The following is a 27042-nucleotide window of genomic DNA, read 5'->3' on the forward strand; positions in this document are numbered from 1 at the left end:
CTACCTTATTACAGCTTAGCATTATATAGCCTTTGTTCAATTCTTTCTGTTTCACTTTAAAAAGCATATCCATAGCCATAGGTGGATTTTTCTTTCTTCTTGTGGCTTCTCCAATCAGAGCGCAGCTATCTTGACGGCCAGTAAAGTGAACCAATCCAGCCACAGATGTAGGTGGGGTGGGTAAATTACTGAAGGCACTGTAGAAATTAATCCATTCTGATGGTGTTTGCCGTGGCTCTTAAAATGTATAACTGCCCAAATTAAGTATACTAGCACTTTGCTTGCACTTATTCCTTCAAATAGCTACTGTATACAAGCACTACAAAGAGGAAGTCTGATGGCTTTCAGAAGCTTTTCACCTGCTTATCTGCCTATACAACCACTGTAGTTGATTGGGGGTGTTGGAATTATTCAGTACAACACTATACATTCAGGGTTAGATGACTTACCGGATTTCCTTGCATCAGTTTCTGATGAATTATGTAATTTTAATTAACTTAGTTGTAAATGTAATGGGGAAAAAGTTACGAATTGATACATTGCTGGTTTTCCAACAGTTCTACTGGATTGCATTCAATAGGTCATGGTATTTTACACCTTGTTTCTATTATTTGGGCATGAGAAGGAAATTTAGATTTTAGTAACTCCAGTAACTATTTAGCTGTTAGTATTTCTTAGTTAGCACACTATTAGGAAACCATTAGGAAATGTCACGCATTACTTTATGTTCCTGGAACATTAGGGGCTTAAATTCAAAATTTAAGAGAGCACAGCTTTTTCCTTATCTTAAGAAAAATGTTCTCCATCAATACTTTTATTTCAGGAAACCCATTTAGTGGGCTCTAAACTTTTAGCCCTTAAGAAACTATGGCTGGCCTTCACTATCATTCACCTTGTTTTCAGTATTAATTCATAAGAATATAATGTTTGAGAATATTTGTGTATATGTAGATTTACAAGGGAGATTTTAAATTGTAAATGTATATAATCCTTCTCCTGTTCTTTAAACAGAATGGAATTGGTTTTTACTAAAATAGCTACATTACCTTTAGCACCTCTATGTATTATGGGTGATTTTAATTCTCCCTTGTACCCATATTTAGATAAGTTGTCACCACAAAACCACAAAGCCTATTCCTATGGCACTTTGGGCAGCTAGTATGAACCTTACAGAATTATGGAGGTGGAAAAACCCAGACTCCATTCAGTACTCCTGTCATGATACTCATCAGACTCTATGACGAACAGATTTTGCATTTGGTTCTCAAGAAACCTTATTAATTGTTGAGGGCATTTCTCACCTCTCCAGAGCCTTTTCTGATCATTCTCCATTGCTACTTACTTTAAGGATTGGCTCTAAATCTTTTACCAACTTATGGAGACTTAGCCCTTTGTGGTTGGCCAACCCCTTTGTATATCAGGCTAACTTTCAAGATTATTGGGAAATTAATGGAGGTACATCTAGTGCATCTGTTTGTTGGGATGCTTCCAATGTGGTTTATAGAGGAAACCTCATGAATGCTATTTCTGCTGACTCAGCAGCATTTCATGAAGCCGCCTACCCCCTTCCACTTTTCAACTTTTAGTGTTGGAGCAGATCCAGGAGGGGCCGCATCGCTAATGCAGTGAGTGCTATTACTCCTTGCTATGGTTATAGAGGCTTGGTGATAGCAATTCGTCATTCTATGGGACTTACAGGACTCAAATTTAAAACTGTAGAAGAATGAATAGTCCTCTATGCTTATTACTTACTATTATTTTGGGCTTATCCGCATGGTTCATTACAAAAGGTTCTAGAATGAGTTCAAGAATTTGGTTCCTACTCTGGTTTACACATCAATTGGGATAAATCCCAAATGATGCCTATAGATGTCCGTTCAAAACTCCATAAGCTTGGGACAATGATATTAATTATCTAGGGAATTTCCTTAGTGCACTCTCAATTTCAAAATCTTAACCTTGATTCAATGATCATGCACTTCGCTTGCACTATTGCTTCAAGGCAGGCATTTCTATCACTCTTTGTGGTAGAATTAATTATTATTTATTTTTTCCTATTTTTTTTCTTCTGTAATTTACCCACTTTAATTCTTAAATCCTTTTTTAACAAAGTTAATGGAATGCTATCTTCATTTTTATAGGCAGGCAGACAACCTAGATTTTCATGGAACTCTTTGACAGCCGCCCTAGAAAGAGGAGGTCTTTAACTTCTGGATTTATATTTGTATTATTTAGCAGCTCAGCTGTCACATTAACACACATGACCCAAATATGCTTTTACGATCTTTATTACAGCCAAAGTCATAATTGAGAGACTCAAACCACTTCCCCCTTTGTTACAAGCTTCTTACCGCTCTTGGCAAAATGTGAGGAAACTTGGGAAAGTAACTCCGTATTTATTGGCTCCGCATAAACCACTATGTGGCAATTCTCATTTTGCTCATTTGCGTTCTCAATCTGATTTCATATATTGGCTTAAATTTAGTATTAATACATTAGGACATATTTTGGAAAATTGAACTTTTAAGTCTTTACCACAATTTATAGAATTTACACAAGGTCACATCACATTGATTGATTCCGATATTAACAAGCATTTAGAGACTCATTTTTATTTATACCTGATTGAAATTAGGGATGCACCGAATCCAGGATTCGGTTCGGGATTTAGCCAGGATTCAGTCTTTTTCAGCAGGATTCGTATTCTGCCTTATCCTTCTGCCTGGCTGAACCAGATCCAAATCCTAATCTGTATATGCAAATTAGGGATGGGGAGGGAAATAACATGACTTTTTGTCACAAAACATGGAAGTAGAAAATGTTTTTCCCTTCCAAACCCTAATTTGCATACGCAAATTAGGATTTGGTTTGGTATTTGGCCGAATCTTTTGCGAAGGATTCAGGGATTCGGCTGAATCCAAAATAGTGGATTCGGTGCATTCCATCATCCTATTCTTAAGGTGGCCATACATGAGTCCCTCCGACGGGCTACCCCGATCGATATCTGGCTGAAATTCGGCCAGATGTCAATTGACCAGGGTTAAAAATCCAGTCGGATCGCGGCCGCATCTGACCGTTGGTATTGGGAGCAATATGAACCAATCGTTAGGCCCTAGGGCCCATGATCAGATAAGTCCGATATTGCCCACCTCAATGTGGGCATATCGGGGAGAGATATGCTACTTTGGCAACATTGCCAAATGAGTGGATCATATAAATATAAGCTCTATATAAATGGCGAAAGATTTACTTTATAATTTTTTAATTTCTTCAAGAGATAAATTAATTAATTTTTAAAATTTGCATCTCTTTTATTATACTCCTGTAATGTTAAGTTAATGTTTTCCCAATAGATCTTCAGCTTTTCCCCATTGTCAATCCTCTCAAGGAGATTTTTTTCACATTGTATGGTTATATCCTATGATTGTGATATATTGAAAAGGGATTATGAAAATCTTAAATGATACTCTTGCTATTCCCCATATAGTCTTACGTGAATCCTGTTTGTTTAGTATTATGGATGAGATTTTGCCGCAAAGTAAAACTTGTATATTGTGTAGAACACTGTTATTTTATGCCAAAAAAGCCATTATACTACAATGGACGAAACCCAGTTCATCTACTGTTTCTCAATAGATTAACCTAGTCAATAAAATGTTACCATTTATAAAACTTAATTATGAAGCCAAAGCAGTATCGGATAAATTTGATAAGATTTGAGGTTCATGGGTCAACCTCTACCCGGTAGCATTTTCTTTTCATTGGTAAACGTTCCCATTTTTATTAATGATGCAGTACTTTCTTATATGGTTTCATGTCTTTTGTACTTCCGTAATGAATGTAACTGACATTCATTTGAGATAGGATGTATGTGCTCAGTTATTTACTATTATTTAATGGTGATATTAATTTATTGGCAACTAGAAAAGACTGGAAAAAACAGAAATTCAACTCTTAAAGGTACCTCTGGTGCCTCTGGTAATCTGCTCAGGGTTGCTGTCTGATGAGATTTTTTTCAACTCGCCTTATTGGCACAGTTCCCCATGCCATACACTGGCAGATTTCTTCTTTTAAAATGACTGATTTTAGCACACTGTGATAAAATCATCCATTTATTGTTACATTAATGGTCGGTCATGCACAGTGAACGATTATACATTTATTTGCTTATAACTCAATGTTCCTTCTCTTTAAATGATTTTCTTAAGAGTCAATGTTGCTTAAAATAATTTGTAGCTGTTGTAAGTATCCAGATAAGAGATCCCATACCTGTATACACATACCTATACTAGAATAACTGTATATCTCAGGATCAATACAGCCTTGGATATTAATAGGATTAATAGAATATGTCATTGCAACACCAACAGGCAGGGTATTCCACAACCTCACTGCCATTTGTGCTGCTTCAAATTAAGTAACATACTTGTAAAGAGTAACCATGTCCCTGCGCAAACACCTTTTTCAGAAAAAAAGCCGAACCTTTCAGTTTAATAGTTTAATTCTTCCATTCCTCTTACAAATTTAGTTGCACATCTCTGCACTATTTCTAGCTCATTAATGTCCTCCTTAAAGGGATACTGTCATGGAAATTGGAAGCTGACTTGGGGCAGCTGGGAAATTGACAAAATGTCTAGCCCCATGTCAGATTTTAAAATTGAATATAAAAAAAATCTGTTTGCTCTTCTGAGAAATGGAGCAGCACTATTAACGGATTCATTTTGAAAAAAATGTTTTTTGCCATGACAGTATGCCTTTAAGGACCGGAGCCCAAAACTGCATGTGAATTGCAATAGTCCTAGGACCACTCTGTATAGGTTTACATCAATTCATGTTTTTGGCTTTCTTTTGTTTTGTCCCTCTCCCATTCTCTGTCACCTATTGACTTTTCTTGTCATTTTTACCTCCCCGTGCGTTAGTGCAAAAACCTATGACAGCCAGTCAGTAATTCAAAAATAAGTTTTTTAAACTCATACCTTATATCATATATTATATCATAGCTTCCTGTTCTAGTGTGGTGGCCCACCCTCTTGTTCTAGACAGTGCTTCTCTTCTGACTGGTAACTTAGTCCCATTTCCCCAGTTAAAATACTGTAGCCATTATTTCTCCCCAATACAAAAACATAAATATAATCACTTTGCTCTGGGCCATCAAATATATATTTCGTATATATATCTAGTTCTCACCTTGACATATTGGTTTTGGATGGTCCCATTTTCCTGTCTTGGTGCACAGACTGTGACTGGAACCCACAAGTAGGAAGCCTGGATCACATGCAAACTGAACACTTGTTCCCTCCAATGGTACACGGCCCATCCCTCTTACATCGGCTCGTCCATTCTCTAACTTTAAGTGCATACGGGAACAGGTATGTACTAAAAAAAAAAGAGAGAGAGAGAGAAAAATTATAATAGAAGAAAAATACCTTTGGATTATGAATAAAAATTGGGGAACATGGGGAGCAGGCTCCAAGTAGTAATCAGATTTTTGCCACTATCTATTCTTTCTTTCTTTATTAAGAGGATTCAAACCAAATTAGTGCAATGTTTGAATGCTTGGTAGAAGAACAAGGACATCTGCAGTTTCTATAAAAGTAAATGCAGGGATGGAGGGGTATTTACCATATTTCACCATAAAGAACGTTACTTCTCTTAAAGAACACATGGGTGCAATCTACTGAAGGGCAAATTATGGAGGTTTTTATTAGAGATGTTGGTGCAAATGCTTGAAGTGGCTACCTAAAGAGGGTGGTTCACCTTTAAGTTAACTTTTAGTATGTCATAGAAGGGCCAATTCTAAGCAACCTTTCAATTGGTCTTCATTGTTTGTTTTCTGTGTTTTTTTAATTATTTGCTTTCTTCTTCTGATTCTCTCCAGCTTTCAAATGGGGGTCACTGATCCCATCTAAAAAAAAACTAATGCGCTGTAAGGCTACAAATGTATTGTTATTGCTACTTTCTAGTTCTCATCTTTCTATTCAGGCCTCTCCCATCCAGTCTCTTATTAAAATCAATGCTCATCAATGCTCAACAGCTCATATGTAAAACCCTTTTTCAAGTAAATAAACCATTTTCATGATAATTTATTTTTTTAGTAGTATGTGCCATTGGTTAATTATAAATAGAAAATTGCCATTTTAAAAAAATAAAGGCCACCCCCTGGGATCCTATGATTCATGGTGCACACAAACAAACTATACATGTTAGGTCACATGAGCCAATTAACAGACAGAGTTCTGTTAATAGGCTAAATTCCACCCCTAAAGCCTCAGAACAAAAAATATAAAAACCTGAAATGGCCAGTATACGGTCTTTCTACACATTAATTAAATGAATAGCTGAACCTTCATTTTGTACAGACAAATACAAGTGGTCCTCTGCACTCAACCCATTAGGGTAAGGACACACGAGGAGATTCAGGGAGATTTTGTCGCCTGGCTACTAATCTCCTTGTCTTTTGAGCAACTATCTCCCTGAACTGCCTCAGCGTTTTTCCCCATAGGCTACAATGAAAAGTTGCCTGCGCTAATGCACACAGGGCGATGCAATAGTTGCCTGAAATTGCCTCACTGAGGCAACTTTGGGCAACTATTGAAAATGCATCACCGTGTGTGCATTAGCGCAGGCAACTTGAATCTCCTCGTGTGTCCTTACCCTTAGAAATATTCTAAGGACATTGATACAATTTGTGCCTTAAGCTATTAAAAATGTCCTCCCCTTTTTTTTTTTGACCATATATTGCAATACATTCAAGCTGGCCAACTGACTGTAGGACTGGCCATTTTCTACACTCACTTTCATCCGATTCATTAAGACAGTGATCCCCAACCAGTGACTTGTGAGCAACGTGTTGCTTACTAATTCCTTGGATGTTGCTCCCGTTGGCCTCAAAGCAATTGCTAATTTTTAAATTCCTGACTGGAGTTGCATTAAAACAAGGTGTACAACCAAATAGAGCCTACTATAGGCTGCCAGTCCATGTAGAGGCTGCCAAATAGCCAATCACAGCCCTTATTAGGTACCCCCAGGCAGGGCCAGAACTAGGGGTAGGCAGATTAGGCACGTGCCTAGGACGCCCTACCCCATGTCTGGTCCACTCTCTCTGATGTTTGTTCTATTTGCCTGTGTATTTGGGGGCTTCTGTGCATGCACGCGTGTCGATTCGTGTATGCATACCGCAATCAGCATTTCGTGTACGCACTCAAGAGTGGGGGGCGGGTGGCGCAGTTTGTGCATATGTGCAACCAACCAGCCCCGCATCTGGCAAGGAACTTTTTATCATACTTTTGTTGCTCCCCAACTCATTTTACATTTGAATGTGGCTCACTTGTATAAAAGGTTGTTGACCTCTGCATTAAAGGAAAACTATATCCCCAAAATTAATACAACAGGTGTGTGCAACAGAAATGTGGAAGTTAAAAAAACTGAAAGGTTATTAGATAAAAAAAAAAACCACGCAAAATAAAAAGTGAAATCAAATGAAACTTATTTATAACTGGTCTAGCTATGACACTGTAATGACAAATTTAAAGGTGAACTTTCCCATTAAATTGCCACTTTGACATTATAATGCTGCATGGGAACTGCACAAATATTATGGTAATTAAAGGGGTTGTTCACCTTTCAAACATTTTTTTTCAGTCCACTTGTTTCCACAATGTTCACCAGATATAAAGGCTTTTTTCAGTTGCTTTCCATTATTTCTATTTTTTACTGTTTTTTTGCCAAAATCTAAATTTAAAGATTAATGTTCGTGTCTCTGGTGTTTTAGTCTGACAGCTCAGTAATCCAGGTGCAGATTTTCATCAACAATTTGTGAAATCAGAAACCAAATTAACTGAAAAATTGGTGGAATGTGAACAACCTATTTAATAGGGTATTGTGCAAGTTTAATATATGGAATTTACATGATACATTATTTAGTACTGTACTGTACTTACTGTACTGATGTAAATGACCTTAACTAAAGCAAATACTTACAGCATCGACTGGGCTTGTCCATATCTGTCCACGTTCCATTCCGCTGACACTTTCTAACTTTAGGACCAGAAATCTCACGCTCCCCGCGGCAAACAAATTCAATTTCATAATCCACGGGAAGGACCTCAACTGCTTTAACCTGAGAGAGAGTCAGACCTCGGTAACGTATCCCTCCATCACGTGGTGGGTGTATGATACGGCAGCCTGTAATTCATGTTAAAAAAAGAACACAGAAATTAGATGGTACCCTAAACATTTCTAGCTCTCCAGATGACTTCATTCATTCCCTCTCTATCTTAAATGGAGGTATAAAGTGGTAGTATATATATTTTCATGACTCCTCTTATTTTTCAATTTCTATTTTCTATCGTTTCATTACTTCTATATTCTAATTCTCAGATTTCAATATTCAATACTTGCCTCCTCTCATGCAATGCCCCAAATTCCCTGTAATCTCTACCTTCTCCAGTTTCCTGTTATTCCCACTTCGTTCCCTTCCTTTCCCTGTACTCTACTTTTCACTTGCTAACAAGTCTTCTTTTATACTTCCGTCTGTATGTGCCCCCTAATTCTCCTCACTTTTTTCCTCTCATTCTCCCTACTTTCTCATCCAAGTTATTATGTTCTTCTCAGCGACACTCTTAAATGTAATCTTTGTATCCTTTTACTTGGTCTGCAAAGAGCCAATCATATGGTGTTGCATTGGTTGACTGAAGTTACAGTATTGTGTGCTGCATTAACCTCCATACTTGAAGATGCTGTGTTAAATTCTCCAGCAAGGTAACTGCATGTCTCATTGTTTCTTTTCTCCGCATACCTGTTGTGTTACTTTCACTAGATCCAAACACTGGAGTAAGCCATAAAGCAAAGAGAAGAGTGATACTGCAGCACATCTGGAAATGCAAACACAAGAAAAAAATGTAATGAACATGAAACCTTTTGAAGATAATAGGGACTCACAACACATAAGAAGAACAAGTGAATGGAGAAACATCAGAACAAACCAAAGAAAGAGGCCTACCGCACAAGTTATACCCAAGATCTGTCAAGTGATAGTTTTGACTACCAGAAGGTCGCATAAACAGCTGCACAAATTAGAATAGACACTTTATAAATAAACTCACTTTTTTTACTTTTGTCTTGTATTTTCCACACTTCAAAGCCTGTTCACTTCCTATAGTGCTTTATGTCCCATGATGCTCTATCCAAAGGATGAAGGGAGGTCACATTACCTAGTATCAAAAATATATCAAAATTAGGAATCATGGTATATTTTAATTCTTCATATATATATATAATTCTTTAGTTAGACACATGCATGGATCTGTGATTGGCTGCATAAAATCATGGTAAAGTTTTCTTATCTTTATACTTTTCAAGTATAAAGCACCAATCTATAGCAGCTGAAAGCATCCCTTTTATAGTTATTTGCCTTCTTCTTGTGACTCTGTGCAGCTTTCACTGTGACTCCCATCTAAAAAACAAATGCTATGTAAGGCTACAAATATATTGTTATTGTTACTTTTTATTACTCATCTTTCTATTCAGGCCTCTCCTTTTCATATTCCAGTCTTTTATTCAAATCAATGCATGGTTGCTAGGATAATTTGGTTAGTTACCAGATTGCTTAAGATGCAAATTGAAGAGCTGCTTAATAAAAAGTTAAATAACTCAAAAACCACTAATAATAAAAAAAATTAAAACAAATTGCAAATTGTCTCAGAATATCACTCTCTACATCATACTTAAAGTTATCTTAAAAGTGAGCAACTCCCTTTAATACAGATAAACAATTTAAATGTCATGCCAAATAGGTGGTTGATTGATCAGCACTATAAACATCTTAGAATTTTTTAACCATTTTAACTTCACTCACAGTCCATGGATGAACTGGTTTATTCATTGTTTCTTTTACAGACTAACTTAGAACAAAATGAATTATTCATTGAGGGAAGTATTTGTAATTTATTAATCGATATATTTATAGTAGGCTGACCAGTCACTAGGTATGATATTTTGACAGTGTAATAAATATAAGTATATATTTATGCACCAGATTCTTCAGTTCTTATTAGATTATTATTATTATGTGTCTTAATTAGAAATCTGGCCTTTTGAGGGGCTTGTGGTAGAGAAGCTGGTGTGGAAGAGGAATTACCAAGTAGATTGTTTTTCCTGCTTTTATGACAAAACAGTATTTTCACAAAAATGAAGGTACGGTTTTGGAATTAAAAGGACAATAAAAGTGCAATTATAAATTATATCAATTTGAATTGGTATTTCAGAATAAAAGTGTCTAGTTATCTGATTTCTCTAGTAGGTAGAATGGAACTGTACTTATGCCTTTCACTCAAAATACCGTAAGTTCCGTACGTTTAAATAACTTCCTTTCAGATTTCAACTAATTCATTTGCAGAACTAACAGCCTAAAGCCTGCACATGCCTGATAATAACCTAATCCCTTTTCAGCAGGCATGCAGGATCCAAAATGGCTGCCTATGGCAGCCATATGTGCCTACTTGTGAGCAGTGTGACCATAAGGTAGAGTTAGCATGGCCATACAAAGACAAAAAGGTCATTCAAGACTTAGAATACAATACTATTGAATAATAGATTGCTAAATGCATTTCTTTAAAAAGATGGTGTGTCATAGCCTTGAAGGGGTGGTTCACCTTTAAGGTCACTTTTAGTATGTTATAGAATGTCCAATTCCTAGCAACTTTGCAAATGCTCTTTATTATTTATATTTTAACGTTTTTGAGTTATTTGTCTTTTTCTCTGGACTCTTTCCAGCTTTAAAATAGGGGTCACTGACTCCACTTAAAAAACAAATGCTCTGTAGGCTACAAATGTATTGTTATTGCTACTTTTTATTGCTCCTCTTTCTACTCCTATTCATATTCCATATCCCTATTCAAATCAATGCATGGTTGCTAGGGTAATTTGGACCCTAGCAACCAGATTGCTGAAATTGCAAATTGGAGAGCTGCTGAATAAAAAAAATAAAACCAATTGTTAATTTGAACAACTCCTTTAACAAACAAAAGGCGCAGTTATGAAAAAAATTAACACAATGCAAACTTGAGTATAGCAAAAAAATATAGTTGTCAGGATCAAATTAAGATTAACCAAAATAATTCAACATAGGCATGTACAATATATTAAGTATACCTTGCTTTGCATAAATTAAAAGTTTACTCTGTGTTATACCACCATGCATATGAGTAAAGGTGTTTTTTATGACAACAGCTGTAATAACCACATTTTAAACAGTTAGAAGTACAAAATAGAAATGCACACAAGTGCAGCACGAGGAGGTTAGGAGGGGGCCCATGAGGCTGGACCCCCTCAGTAGATATTTTGGCAGTGGCCTGAAGCTCCCAAGTCAAGCCGCTGGGTGTGTGATCAATCGTTATCCAGAAGTCTCAGAATTACAGGAAAGCAATCTACCATAGAATCCATTTTAAGAGAGTAATTATATTTTTTTATTTCCTTAAAGGATAAGCAAACCTTTAAAACAAGTGAATCTAAAATTGATGAGAGGTCTATTCTAAGCACTTTTGTAATTTACATTCATTATTTATTTTTGTTTTATTCCAGGATATTAATTAATTAAAGCTGTTAATATTAATGAATTTTGTTCCAACAGCACCACCTGCTGGTCATTTTCCCACCAGTCTGACCACCATGTAGTCAAGGAAGTTGTCAGGAGGAAGAAATAGGCTGCTCTGATGTTCTTCTGCTTTGAGAAAGGTTTCTAATTTTTTTCCTAAGTAGAAGAACATCAGAACAGCCTTTCTTTCTCCTGACAACTTCCTTGACGACTTGGTGGTCAGACTGGTGGGAAAATGACCAGCAGATGGCGCTGTTGTGACAAAATTCATTCATGTTAACAACACATGTATCCCTTAATATATTCGAATAGAAAGAAAATAAATAATGAATGTAAATGGTGAATGTAGGTGGTGATTTTTTTTTTGCTTTAAAAAACTCGAATTGCAGTAAAAAATTATAATGTTGATAGATCTGCCCCTTAAAAAAATTACTTTTTTTTCATACTAGATATTGTATCCATGAAAATACTGACTTGGTGTTTGCATACCTAATATGTATAGTTGTATGGAGATTCCTGATATATATATATATATATATATATATAAAAATATTTGTAGATGGGTGCACACCAGGAACGTTTAACACCAAGTTACTTAAAACATACTTTATTGTAGAAAATTATAAAAACAGGCCTGTTTTTATAATTTTCTACAATAAAGTATGTTTTAAGTAACTTGGTGTTAAACGTTCCTGGTGTGCACCCATCTACAAATATTTTTATTTTACTCCATTTATGGGTAGCACCTGGGTCATTTACTTCTATTTGGAGTGCGGAGAAAACCCAAGGACTTTATATATATATATATATAAAAATATATATATATATATTTTTTTAGGGATGCACCGAATCCACTATTTGGGATTTGGCCGAATCCCCAAATCCGTGAAAGATTCGTTTGAATACCGAACCAAATCCGTATCCTAATTTGCATATGCAAATTAGAGGCAGAAAAAGAAAGAGTGGAAAAAGAATGTTTTACTTCCTTGTTTTAAAACTAAAAGTCACGTGCTTTCCCTTCCCACACCTAATTCACATATGCAAATTAGAATTTGGATTCGGTCCCCCTCTGCTCCATAGTGCCTGGCACTGTTTTTGGGCCAGTGGGGCTCACCAGGACCAGGGACCACCAGCTTCTCTCCCGGTATCCCGACAGACCAGTCCGACTGTGGACATAACTCTAGTACAGTTTTGTCACAACCTGCCCCCTCGGATAGTGCTATAAAAGCCAGTAATGATACATAGCTATAAGGGATCTATACAGTACATCCAAGGTACACACCAAACACATGCATCCAAAAAGAAATGAGCAGAAGTAGCATAACTTAGAGCCGATTCCTCACATCCACTCTGGCCGCGGGAAAACACACTCATAAAATCACGAATTGCACCATAGGATCATAGCGCTGAGATAGAGTGTGGAGATGCAGCCAAACTTGGTTAAAATCGTAAATAACTTTATTGATCCATTTAAAAACACCACATACAGGGCAGGCAGGGTGAGACAGGCTTAACGCGTTTCATGACCTATTAGTCACTTCATCAGAAGCCAGATCACTCCCTGCAGACAAACGATATATAACCGCCACCAATAAAATCAAATTAAATGAATACATATGTTAATTAATTAATTAAAAAGTCACATAATGCTATAATTTCATAATATCACTTAGATGGTAGTAGCAATAGTAATCAATTGAAAGACACTAATGCATGTATGAAATATAAATATGTAAATATCAGGTTAAAATCACAAGAGATGGACTGATGTAATTCATTAAATCATAAGGGGATCTATGAGCTTGTTTAAAAACATTCATGTAACAATTGTTTGGAACTTCTACTATTTTCCCTTTAGCATTGGGGTTAATTATTATCTCATCACTTCTGCACATTCTCGTCTACAAGACTTCTCTCGGGCTTCTGCTTTTTTCTGGAACTCTCTGCCTCGAGCTGTCAGACTTTCTCCTTCTTTCCAAACTTTCAAGCGCTCCTTAAAGACTCACCTGTTTAAAGAAGCTTATTCAATGTACCTTAATTAATCAATCATTGCTGTATCAAAAATCACAAATTGTTTCTAAAATCCTAATTGTACCCTAACCTTTTCTTTGTAAACTCTAATTTGTAGGGCCCTCTAATCCTAATTGTACTCTGTAACCCTTGTTTGTTATCCACCATGTATTCCCTGTTGTTATAACTAAGGTAAAGCACTGCGTATCTTGTCGGCGCTATATAAATAAATGATGATGATGATGATGATGAATTATTACCTTCATCATCATGACTTATACAACATCAACAAGTTACCCAGCACTTTTCAATATCCTATCAAATGAGGGATGTACAATAAACAAACAAGGGTTACAGAATGAAACAGGAGGATCAGAAACACTGGATCCAGGTATGTGTGCACCTGAACGCTCTACACTGAATCAGGTTTGACGTGCAACGGTTATATCACTAGACCTGCACGTGTCTGTGTGCACACGCGTGCCTTGTCTGTCTTCTTCTTCCAGCAGGTGTGCCCGACTGGAACCAGCAGTAAAAATAAAAAGAAATCTCAAAAGAAAATAGAAATAATAATATAAAGTTAGATGGGCCCCTGATCATACTGGGTTCCCAGGCTATAGCCTTGGGTAGCCTGTGCATTATTTCACCCCTGACTACTAGCTTCTGAGGAAAAGTCTCTGTGATGTAGAAGTTTTTAAAGGAGAACTAAACCCTAAAAATGAATATGGCAAAAAAATCGCATATTTTATATACTAAACATATGGCACCAGTGTAACGTTTCATCTTCTCAATAGCAGCAATGATCCAGGACTTCAATCTTGTCACAGGGGGTCACCATCTTGGAAAGTGTCTGTGACACTCACATGCTCAGTGGGCTCTGAGCAGCTGTTGAGAAGCTGAGCTTAGGGGTTGTCACAAATTATCAAGCAGAAAATGAGGTTGGTCTGTAATATAAACTGATGCAGGGCTGAGATAATTAAATTCTGCTGCTAGTTGCACTGGTTTCTGTGCTGCCATGTATTATTTATTTGCATTCTGCATCTGCATTAATTACTAATCAGCCTTATATTGTGACATTTCTATTCTATGTGTACTGTATATTGTGAGTGGGTCCCTAAGCTCAGTAAGTGACAGCAGCACAGAGCATGTGCAGTGAATCAGTAGAAAAGAAGATGGGAAGCTACTGGGGCATATTTAGAGACACAGATCTTTACTGCTAAAAGGCTGTGGTTGACTTGGGCTGGTACAGAAGCCCAAAACATAATGTACAACATTTCTAGCTACTTCTTTAGTTAAGCTTTAGTTCTCCTAACGGTGAAAGTGACCTTTTAACTGAAGAAAACTTTTCTGTGCCCTGTAAATTCAGGTGGAGTGTTAGTACCTGTCAGAGCTTGTAATTCGGAAGGGCATACCCGGCCAGTACTCTCCTTATAAGCATTGTATTTATATTCGACACAACCTATTCAAATATGGCTCTTTCTGCCCAAACAAAATGCACTTGTTAGCACAAATATATATTATATATTTTATGTATAGGATTTTTATCTATAGAATTCTTTATATACACAGTTATTGTGAACTACGGTAGTGCCACTATCCTATAATATTGTTATATAATATTATATATTATTTATAATATATATATTATTTAACTATGAAGCACTAAAGAACTTTTAAAGTTTACAGAGACCTGTACAGTAGTATTTTTCAATTATTTCTAAGCAGGATTTGGTTTGGAATTCAGCACAATACTAGTAAGTTTTGCAGGATTTGGTTTGGAATTCAGCCCAATACTAGTAAGTTTTGCAGGATTTGGAGTAGACTGAATCCTGCAGGGCTGATTTATTAACTTTTGACAAATAAGCATATTCTCAGTTGTGGATTTTGCTGTGATTGTAGGGGTTTCTTTGCCCCTGAAACTTAAAGTATTTATACTTGAAAAAAACACAATTGAAGGTAAAAACTATGATCTCTGCAAAACATTCCCATTTGTTTTGCTGTGAATTGCAGCAAAGCTCAGTGCTAAAAGTTAAAGGGATTCTGTCATGATTTTTATGGTATAGTTTTCATTTCTAAATGATTCTGTTTACACTGCAAATAATTCACTCTACCGTGTAAAATTTCATTCCTAACCCAACAAGTGTATTTTTTTAGTTTTAATATTGGTGTGTAGGCAGCCATCTCAGATCATTTTTCTGGTCATGTGCTTCAGGATGGAAGGCCAGGCTATTGTTTCTGCTACTCAATGTAAACAAAGGTGTCTTAGTGGGACATGGATTTTTACTATTGAGTGCTGTTCTTAAATCTACCAAGGAGCTGTTATCTGGTTACCTTCCCATCGTTCTGCTGATGGGCTACTGGGGGGGAGGGAAAGGAAGGGGTGATATCATTCCAACTTGCAGTACAGCAGTAAAGAGTGACTGAAGTTTATCAGAGCACAAGTCACATGACTGGGGGCACATGGGGAAATGACAATATATTTAGCCCCATGTCAGATTTCAAATTAAATATAAAAAAATCTTTTGAAAAATAGATTTCAGTACAGAATATTAACTGATATATTTTGGAAAAAAAAAACATGTTTTCCCATGACAGTATCCCTTTAATAATACACCCCCAAAGTGTTCAGTGGAACATGTCATGTTATTTTACAGCTCTGTACAACTAAATGCAACAAAGTTTTGTTCACAATTAAAGATTTTTTTGTTCTCAGATTTAAATATAAATATAATGGTTACAATTCAGTTCAGTCAAATGTTTTGTGTCGTATTCAGTATTAGTTTGAATTCAAAAATGATAGATTCAGAGCATCACTAACTAAAACAAAGTAGTACCTAGGAAACAACTACTGTATATAATGGAACAAGGTAATACACAGAATTGATTTTTGTCAGGTGCTTCTTTGCAGCAATAAATATACAATGCATTGTAGAACATATAATATCAAAATCAGAAAAAGACAATCAGCACAACTTTGCATTTGGATTGTGTTAGTGCAATTAAAGGAACAGTAACACCAAAAAATTAAAGTGTTTTAAAGTAATGAAAATATCATATAGTGTTGCCCTGCACTGGTAAAACTTATCTGTTTGCTTCAGAAACACTACTATTTTTTATACATACAACTGCTGAGTAGCAATGGTGGAAATTGAAAAAAGTCTATATGGCACAGGTTAAATAGTGGATAACAGATAACATTATGTTCTACAGAGCTTATCTGCTGTGTAACATGAGCCTTTCTCCTTTGAATAGCTGCCTTCATTGCTACACAGCAGCTTATTTATATAAACAATAGCAGTGTTTCTGAAGCAAACACAGAAGTTTTACTAGTGCAGGGCAACATTGCATTATATTTGTAAGGGTCTGGCCACACAGGCAGATTCGGGGAGATTAGTCACCAGGCAACAAATCTCCTCTGCCTTCTGCCGGCTAAAATGATAATCGCCCGAAGTTTCCTTGTGAGGCAAATACGGGCAAAGCGATCCAAGTGCCTGCCTCCAGGCGATTTTCATTTTAGCCGGCGGAAGGCAGGGGAAGGCAGATCGGGGAGATTAGTCGCCGCGAAGAAGAGGAGATTTGTCATCTGGTGACTAATCTCCCCAAATCTGCCCATGTGGCCAGACCCTAAAACAATTGAATTTTTTGATGTAACTGGTCCTTTTAGTAAACTTCTTTAAATGGTTAGCTATGGAAGAAAGGATGTAATATTAATACAGATCCCATACATGTATTAATAGTACACCATATATTGCAATATATTTAAGCTGGCCAACTACGTCAAAGTCATCCCATATCTGGCCAGTCCTACGCTTAATTTTCATCTGATTCATTAAGAATTCAATTGCTTAATTATACATTTTACAAAGGGACTAAGTTTTACCTGCAACTTACTAGCTGCTTTCAAAGTAAAACTCCCAAACTTGGCTGCCCTTTTATTAGACACCAGTGGGATCACCTGACTATAGCTGGGAGGGGTGGGAACTACAAACAGTGGTGAGCACAACTTTCCCTTGTTTGTTATAGTTATACAGGAGCAGTGACCAGCTCCATGTTGTAGCTCCCACCCCTCCCAGCTATAGTCAGGTGATCCCACTGGTGTCTAATAAAAGGGCAGCCAAGTTTGGGAGTTTTACTTTGAAAGCAGCTAGTAAGTTGCAGGTAAAACTTAGTCCCTTTGTAAAATGTATAATTAAGCAATTGAATTCTTAATGAATCAGATGAAAATTAAGCGTAGGACTGGCCAGATATGGGATGACTTTGACGTAGTTGGCCAGCTTAAATATATTGCAATATATGGACAAACAATCCCTGTGTTGTTTAAAGGGTAAGGCATTTTTTAGTAGCAGTATGCACAAAATGTCTCTGTCTTAAATATATTGATAATGGGTTGAGTGCAGAGGATCTCTTGTAGTTGACTATATGTATTTTGTGGTCACACCCTCATTGCACCCCCGCCTAATGGTTTTAAAAAATAGTGGTGAGCACAACTTTCCCTTGTTTTTTAATAGTACACCATACAGGGCTCAGAGCACCATAAAACCTGGTGTCTGGAGCTACAAGTCTTTTTAACCTTGGAAACAGTTTTGCCACATTTCTTCTGGACCACCCAACATCCTGAATTAACCACGCGTACTTTATTAGATACTTTGAATATGAATTCTCCTTTACCATATTGATACCATGGCTGGTGAAGCTAAAACTTTTGTTGCACACAATATTATTTTTTGGGGAGCAGCTTGTTTATATGAGGTATTGCCAGAGGCATGAACCAGCTATTCAAATAACCAAGTTTCAGTTCACTGACTCACAAATAATTATTTGTTAATGTGTAATACTTGAACATTGTGCAAAACACATATGGCAATATAAGCTTAGACAGAGCCAAAATAAAATACAGTAGGTTCCCTTTTTCCATATACCATTCTCTTACTGGGCATTTTGTTGCATAATCCTATACTGGTCTTCAACATGCTAACTATAATGTTATCAAACTATTTGCTATTTAAGCACAGTAGCAAACTAGTAAAATATTATGGCAAAAAACACAAGATAAAAGCAAATATGTGTTTGAAATTTCACCCTATGATCACTCTACTAGTAATTTGTGTTTCACAGAGACAAACATTTCCTATGTCCCCATTCTGGAACATGGTATTCATTGCACCTGATTGTACTTCTCCATGTATATTAAGATAAAAAGTATAATTTTATTAAATCATTTTAAAATATGAAACACTCCCCACATGGAGCCCACATTGTTCACTTTTTTCAGTTCAGTTGGTTTCAGATAGATCACCAGAAGTAAAGACCTTTTCCAATTACATTCTATTTTCTATTTGTGGCTGTTTTTTTCTAATGTTGAAGTGTAAAGTTTAAATTTTCACCTTTTGGGAGGGGGGGATCACAGACCCTGAATTCCATTAAAGGCAACTGTTACAATTTATACAATAGTTGCTAATATTCCAATGATAATGCTGAGAAATGTATCAACTAAATATATCAACTAAATGTAGCAAATTATAACAGTTCAGAATATGCTCCTGGATCATTGAGCTGCCAGACTGAAACACTAGAGACATAAACATTAAAGGATAAGTCTACCTTTCAAATAAGTGAATGTAAAATTGATAAGAGTGCTGTTCTAAGCACTTTTGTCATTTACATTCATTATTTATTTTCTATTCCAAGATATTAAGGGATACATGTGTTGTTAACATGAATGAATTTTGTTACATCAGCGCCATCTGCTGGTCATTTTCCCACCAGTCTGACCACCAAGTAGTCAAGGAAGTTGTCAGGAGAAAGAAAGAGGCTGCTCTGATGTTCTTCTACTTAGGAAAAAAATTAGAAACCTTTCTCAAAGCAGAAGAAGATCAGAGCAGCCTCTTTCTTCCTCCTGACAAATTCCTTGACTACTTGGTGGTCAGACTGGTGGAAAAATGACCAGCAGGTGGCGCTGCTGTAACAAAATTCATTCATATTAACAGCATTAATTAATTAATATCCTGGAATAAAACGAAATAAAACGAAAATAAATAATGAATGTAAATTACAAAAGTGCTTAGAATTGAACTCTCATCAATTTTACATTCACTTGTTTTAAAGGTTTGCTTATCCTTTAAACTTTAAACTTATATTTTGGGAAAACTGTAAAAAAGTTAAAGATGGAAAGCAAATGAAAAAAAGTATTTTGTTTATGGTGAACAATCTGAAAACAACTGAACTGGAAAATGTGTTGGGAAGGTGAACAACCCCTTTAAAGGGATTCTGTCATGATTTTTATGATGTAGATTTTATTTCTAAATTACACTGTTTACACTGCAAATAATTCACTTTACAATATAAAATGTAATTCCTGAACCAGCAAGTGTATTTTTTTTTTAGTTGTAATATTGGTGTGTAGGCAGCTGGAAAGAGCCAGCGCTTTAGGATGGAACTGCTTTCTGGCAGGCTGCTGTTTCTCCTACTCAATGTAACTGAATGTGTCTCAGTGGGACCTGGCTTTTTCTATTGAGTGCTGATCTACCAGACAGTTGTTATCTTGTGTTAGGGAGCTGCTATCTGGTTACCTTCCCATTGTTCATTTGTTAGGGCAGAGACACACGCTCAGATTCGGGGAGATTAGTCACCCAGCAACAAATCTCCTGCTCTTCTTCGGGGCAACTAATCTCCCCAAACTGCCTCCCGCCACCTAGAATGTAAATCACAGGCGGGATGGCAATCGGTGCGCTTCATTTTCCAAAGTCGCCCACAAGGAAACTTCAGAAAACGAAACACTCCGAGTTCCATCCGCCAGCGATTTACATTCTAGTAGACGAAAGGCAGTTCGGGGAGATTAGTCATCCCAAAGAAGAGGAGATTAATCGGTGGGCTACTAAATCTCCCCAAATCTGAGCGTGTGTCTCTGCCCTTAGGCTGCTAAGGGGGAAAGGGAGGGGGTGACATCATTCCAACTTGCAGAACAGGAGTACAGAGTGACTGAAGTTTATCAGAGCACAAGTCACATGACTGAGGGCAGTGTCGGACTGGGATGCCAGGTGCCCACCAGAAAACTTTAGAGCGTGGGCCCACTTTCCAAACTATTTTCCTTCCTCTTTTCACTCAACCTCTTTATTCTCCTACTCTTTTATCTTTACATACTATACTCTATTCTTCCATTATTACCCCTCTTAAAGAAATAGGGAATGACAATGAAATAAACTAAATAGTTTAAATCAAGAGAGCCCACTGGGAGTTTTCCTGGTATCCCAGTGGTCCAGTCCGACACTGACTGCGGGCAGCTGGGAAACTGACAATATGTCTAGCCCCATGTCAGATTTCAAAATTAAATTAAAAAAAATCTGTTTGCTCTTTTGAGAAACAGATTTCAGTGCAGAAGTCTGCTGGAGCAGCACTATTAAAGGGGACCTGTCACCCTATGAAATAATTCCAAATTCCCTTTCATCAAGTATGAGCAAAATAAACTTTACTTACGCTGTATTTATTGTTTAAATTTTGTTTCCTTCAGTCTTGGAATTACAAAATCACAACAAGCAGGCAGCAGCCATTTTGTTTACACTGTTGTTAAGACAAATTTTCTATCACCCCAAAATCTTGTGTATTCACCGGAATGGGGGACCTAATGCCTAGCGCAGTGCCCTACACAATTATAGAGTGTGAGGAGGGATGGGAAAATGTAAGGAGGGCAGTGACATCTAGAAATTGCTGAATGGTGAAAAAGTGAAAGTAATTGCCTGCCCCACCCCATAGGCGGGGTGGGTAATATTTGATTGACAGCTCCGATATTTAAACACCTTTATAACAAGTATGGATACTGTAATGAAGAAAAGAATTTGGGTTCCATGTTTCATTTACAAAGGTCTTTCATTATACAACTTTTTATGTGTAGGTGACAGGTCCGCTTTAACTGATGCTTTTTGGAAAAAAATAAAATTTCCCATGACAGTAGTGTACACATATTTCACAGCTGTGTATGTATATCCATGTTTCCGATTGGGAATAAAGTACATTTTGCATTGCATGTGGTGTAGGCGTGTATATTTATTAGTGTATTCACCTACTGGAGACCATTTGGGTGTGGTACCTTATTAGCTCACGCAGGTCATGCAAATGCACAGCTTGTCCAGACAGAAAGAAGATAATGTATGTACAGTAAGGGGCAGATTTACCAAGGGTCGAATTTCGAAGTTAAAAATACTTGGAAATTCGACCAACAAATTGGAATACTTCGACTATCGAAGTCGGTGTTTTTTTCATTGAATTTGGGTATCCTGCGGTCGAAGTAAAAAAGAACGATTAAATCCTTTGAATCGAACGATTCGAAGGATTTCAGCGATCGATCTAATGATTTTACTTCGACTTCCAAAAACGTAGAAAAATGCTCTAGAAGGTCCCCATAGGCTAACATAGCACTTCGGCAGGTTTAATTTGGCAAAAGGATTGAAGTCAAAGTTTTTTTTTTTAAAGAGACAGTACTTAGACTATCCAATGGTCGAATATTCTATCGATTTTACTTTGAATCGAAGTCGTAGGGGCACATTTACTTAGCTCGAGTGAAGGAATAGAATAAAAAAAACTTCAAATTTCGAATGATTTTTTGGCTACTTCGACCATCGAATTGGCTACTTCGACCTTTGACTACGACTTCGAATCGAACGATTCAAACTATAAATCGTTCGACTACTCGACCATTCGATAGTCGAAGTACTGTCTCTTTAAAAAAAACTTTGACCCCCTACTTCGCCAAGTAAAACCTACCAAACCTCAATATTAGCCTATGGGGAACAAATTTTTCTAACAAATTTTTGGTCGAAGGAAAATTGTTCGATCGATGGATTAAAATCAGTGGCGTAACTAGATGTTACTGGGCCCCACAGCAAATTAATTTTAGGGCCCCAACATATTGAGAGGTTGCCCTGTTTTACCAATATATATTGTAATGGTTTATTAATTAGGGCCTCATGGGGCCCCTTATACCTCCTGGGCCCCACTGCAGGCGCAGGGTCTGCTTCCTCTTACGCCCCTGATTAAAATCCTTTGAATCATTCGATTCGAAGGATTGAATGGTTTGATCGAAAGATTTTTCCTTCCATCGTTCGGTCGAGCGTATTGCGGTAAATCCTTCGACTTCGATATTCAAAGTCGAAGGATTTAACTTCGACAGTCGAATATCGAGGGTTAATTAACCCTCGATATTCGACCCTAAGTAAATGTGCCCCGTAGTATCCTATTTGATGGTCGAAGTATCCAAAAAATTACTACGAATGTTTTTACTTCGAAAATTCCCTCAAATTCACTTCAACCCTTGATAAATCTGCCCCTAAATGTGGGTGAATGTGTACTTATCCATGTAGCCTCAGCCTGTAAGTCTTCATAATGACTTATAGCAAGTGTTTGTGAGTATTGTCCCACAGGCAGGTATAAAGCGACAGTAAGATGCTGCAGAATATCTATGGTGTGGCCAAGCGGACAATGTTTACCTCACTGTATCCGTCCCTGAGTTACAATAAGCACAAGCCGCTATTAGCGTGGCTGAGGGAGAAGAGAAGCGGGTAGGAACATGTATGTACATCATGAGCGGAACATACACAGACATGGCAGGTGAGCGCCGGGTAGCACATCCTCTCACGATTGGCTGACACTTCCGAGACATGCGATTATTAGGCTGCTGCGTGTGACCCTGGGGTGCAGGAGTCATGAGGGCAGAAGGCATCAGGGTTATGAATATACAATATATATATATATATACCTGCTTGCTCTTGGGTGGGGATGGAGGATGCTCTCTCTCTCTCTCTCTCTCCGACACTATGGCCTCTGAAAGTTACGCCTTCACGTTGGCTTGTCACTGACTCCCTGCATCCGTCGGTGTCTCTTTCTTGCCTTCGCGGTCTCTTTAGCCCAATATCCAGCCGGTCTGTCTCATGGCACGTGAAGCTTTGGCTTCAATGACAGCCTCTCCCCTTTGCCCTTCTCTGCCCTCACCACACGCTCATTGCCCGGCACTCAGTCTCGGCCTGTACCTCAGGCCTCCGTACAACAGCAAGGCAGACAGGTTGTCTCAAGCTGTCTCATCCATAGCTCGCCCTCCCTCTCTGGTATCTGTCTCTCCTCTCCTTTGTCTCCTCCCTCTCGCCCTCCCCCTCTCTTTCCATCAGCCTCCCACTGAGAGACAGGCGGGTACCAAGGCGGATGGAAGAGAGAGGGCGCAGAGAAAGGGGCAGAGGAGATGGGCAAACAGACAGACAGACAGCCCTAGGTGGGGAGCCAGATGCACTCTGGGGAGGAGAGGGAGAAGGGTCCCCAACCCTTTTTTACCTGTGAGCCATATTCAAACATAAAAATATTTGGGGCACAAGCATGAAAAAGTCACTCTTAATACCAAATAAGGGCTGTGATTTGGTAGCCCCTATGTGGACTGGAAGCCTACAGGAGACTCTACTTGGCACTATCAGGGCTGTATTGAGCTCCAAAGACGCCCCGCGATGCGTTCAGCGAAAGTGACGTCAACGCGATGTGCGTGTGACGTCCCTTCTGCAGTCTTCCTCGGACCCCCTACCCCACACCTCCATCACCAGATTTCATATGGAAATCCATGGCGGAGGGTGGGAAGGGTTTAAAAAACAAAATCAGAAGAAACAGGCACCCCCAAAACCGTGCCGCCCTAGGCACAGACCCTCGGTGGCCTCTCTCCCTCTATATATATATATATATATATATATATATATATATATATATATAAATACGGCCCTGGGCACTATACTTGGTTTTTATGCAAGGGGACCTGTCACCCAAAAAAACATATTGTCACCCAAACATACTGTCACCCAAAAAACACATTATTTAAGCAAAATGAACTTTAATTACACTATAAAAATTATTTGAATCTTGTTTCCGTCAGTCTGGGAACTCATAATTATAGCAAGCAGGCAGGAGCCATTTTGTGGACACTGTCATTAAGACAAGCCTTGTATCATCTCTTGTTTGTGCACCAGACAGGGGGGACCCAATGTCCATCCCCATGCCCTGGCTACACAATTACATGTTTATGAGAACTGGGGGAATATCGGGAGAGCAACAGTGACATCTAGGAAGTGCTGAATGGAAAGTGAAAGTAATTGTCAGGAGGGGCAGACAATATTTGATTGACAGTTGGGATTTTTTAATGAGCTATGAATGCTTTAATAAAAATAGAAATTGAATTTCATGTTTAATTTGAAAAAGACTTTTAATATAAAGATTTTTGTGTCTGGGTGACAGGTCCACTTTAAAACATACTTCCAAGCCTCTGCTTTGAGGACCCAGAGAGCAACATCCATCTTTTCGAGATAAGTCACCCGAAGAAGAGGACAGTTGTCGCTGGGTGACTAATCTCCCCTGGAATTTTAGCGTGTGTCCAGGGGTGCTTCACCAATGAGGCGAGTTCAGGCTGTTGCCTCAGGCAGCAGTGCCCCACTAGGTACAAGGGGCGCCAAAAATGCTGCTCCTGATACTTTAAGAGCGAATTTCCGGGGGAGGGGGGGGCAGCAGCAACTGCTGCTGCCTCAGATGGCGGAGGGGCCAGGATCACCCCTGCGTGTGTCACCACCCTTAATCTCCACATGCAGTTTGGGAAATTATGTATATCATTTAGTAAACAAGGTGAAACATATTTTATGCCACCATAAACTGGTGACACTATATATAAAATGGGATCAGCCTCTCTCTATACCCCCCCCCTAAAAAATGGAAAGATGCATGGGGAATTTGACAGAGAGTATTTAATGAAGGACTGAGCATGTCATTAGATGCAAAGCCCATCCAGAACTTTCAATGGGGTCGAATATAGAGAGATTAACATAAATCTTCATAAGGCAGAGGCCTCTGGGTGAGCCATATGTTCCCATTATATGTACAGAAACCCTGGGGATTTGGAGGGGTAAGTGAAAGATACAGTAAAATTGTCTGTGTATAGTTCTTCCTAACCATAAACTATTATATTTCCTTAACATGGCTGACCTTATTTAGGCTTCAGAATATTCTTGGACTACATATCACATTTGCATAGGTTTATTTTTACTTTATTCTTTTACTTTATATCTATATGCCCACGATGATTCAATGAGATCCTACTATTTGCCTTAACAGAGCAATACTCTGCTGCTGCTGTCTCTGCTTGCTAGAAGCATGCTGTGGAGATCAAGTGAAATGACAATAAAGAGTGCGGAGAAAAACTGGGTCACAGCCCTAAAAAGACAGTACACTGCTGATCTGATACACCCTCGTTAATTTAGGTTGTCAGGGGATACATTTGTTTTTATAAAGATTTTCTTTATTGCATTTATAAACCTTTATATAGAAGAGAAGAAGAATGCCATTGATTGTTGGTGGGATTCTGGAAATTGTAGTTAAACAGCTGAAAGAAGGAAGTATCTACCATTATGTAAGCATTTTTACACATACCTGTATTTGCATAATTATATATATATATTTTTTTACTTCCACACAATTGCATTTAACCTAAAGTCCATTTGCCTTTGGCTTCTAAAAATGAAATCTGGGCATGCAGAGATATATGAGTATAAGGGAGGTAATGCTAATGACAGAAGTCAATGAGAGAGTGGAGAGAAGAGGTTCACTGAGATGAAGAATGAACGCAGCAGGCACACGGGAGGCAGCACAGCATGTCACCTTGTCCCCAGCTGGGCTTGTCTGATCTCCTACACACAACCTGCCTGCAATTGCCTCATCTCCTCCTCCCTGTATTATGTGCTGCCCTTTACATAGCCTGCCCTCAGCTCTAGCTATTTCAGTTGGAAATAAACCATTTTTATAGCAATTAATAATCAGGCATGTATCAATCTTGTAGCTTTTTAATTGCCCTGGTGCTGCGATGCTATTCTGGACTTATCCTGTTGTTTTTTTAACAAGTCTCAGAGCCTGATTCAGAGCTGGGACAAGTGGTATCACTGCCAGCCTGCCCCTGTATACTTGAACCTGCAAACCACTATCCCTGACAGTTGCTCTTCTGCCACCACCACTACTCTAAACACCCACACTCCGGGAGGGAAATCCAATATGTAAGGCTTAGGGATGCACCGGACCCACTATTTTGGATTCGGCCAAACCCCCGAATCCTTCACGAAGGATTTGGCCGAATACCGAACCGAATCCGAACCCTAATTTGCATATGCAAATTAGGGGTGGGAAGGGAAAACATTTTTTACTTCCTTGTTTTGTGACAAAAAGTCACGTGATTTCCCTCCCGCCCCTAATTTGCATATGCAAATTAGGATTTGGATTCTGTTCGGCCGGACAGAAGGATTCGGCCGAATCTGAATCCTGCTGAAAAAGGCCGCATCCTGGATTTGGTGCATCCCTCGTAAGGCTATATACATACAGCCTGTGTTCAGTCACACACTGACCTCAGCTTCAGCTCTGCTATGTGTGACTGCACACAGGCT

At 38.1% G+C, this 27042-nt stretch overlaps 1 protein-coding gene across 4 annotated transcripts in view; it reads right to left on the minus strand.

Moving 5' to 3' along the window:
• Window positions 1–23709, minus strand: part of gabbr1.S (gamma-aminobutyric acid (GABA) B receptor, 1 S homeolog) — a 64754-nt gene extending 41045 nt beyond the window's left edge. For 2 of the 4 annotated variants that reach the window (XM_041575200.1, XM_018233187.2), the window contains exons 1-5: window positions 23352–23707; window positions 9105–9212; window positions 8798–8873; window positions 7981–8184; window positions 5188–5376 (exon numbers count right to left, since the gene is read on the minus strand). In XM_041575200.1, the coding sequence (XP_041431134.1) occupies window positions 5188–5376; window positions 7981–8184; window positions 8798–8873 (469 nt within the window). In that variant the 5' untranslated portion in view covers window positions 9105–9212; window positions 23352–23707. Of the gene's footprint in view, window positions 1–5187; window positions 5377–7980; window positions 8185–8797; window positions 8874–9104; window positions 9213–23351 lie in introns of all 4 variants that reach the window. The other 2 variants (XM_041575201.1, XM_041575199.1) reach the window with 2 other exon arrangements.
• Between the last annotated feature and the right edge of the window lie 3333 nt (window positions 23710–27042).

Source organism: Xenopus laevis, chromosome 8S (assembly GCF_017654675.1).
Source record: "Xenopus laevis strain J_2021 chromosome 8S, Xenopus_laevis_v10.1, whole genome shotgun sequence".
Lineage (NCBI taxonomy): Eukaryota > Metazoa > Chordata > Amphibia > Anura > Pipidae > Xenopus > Xenopus laevis.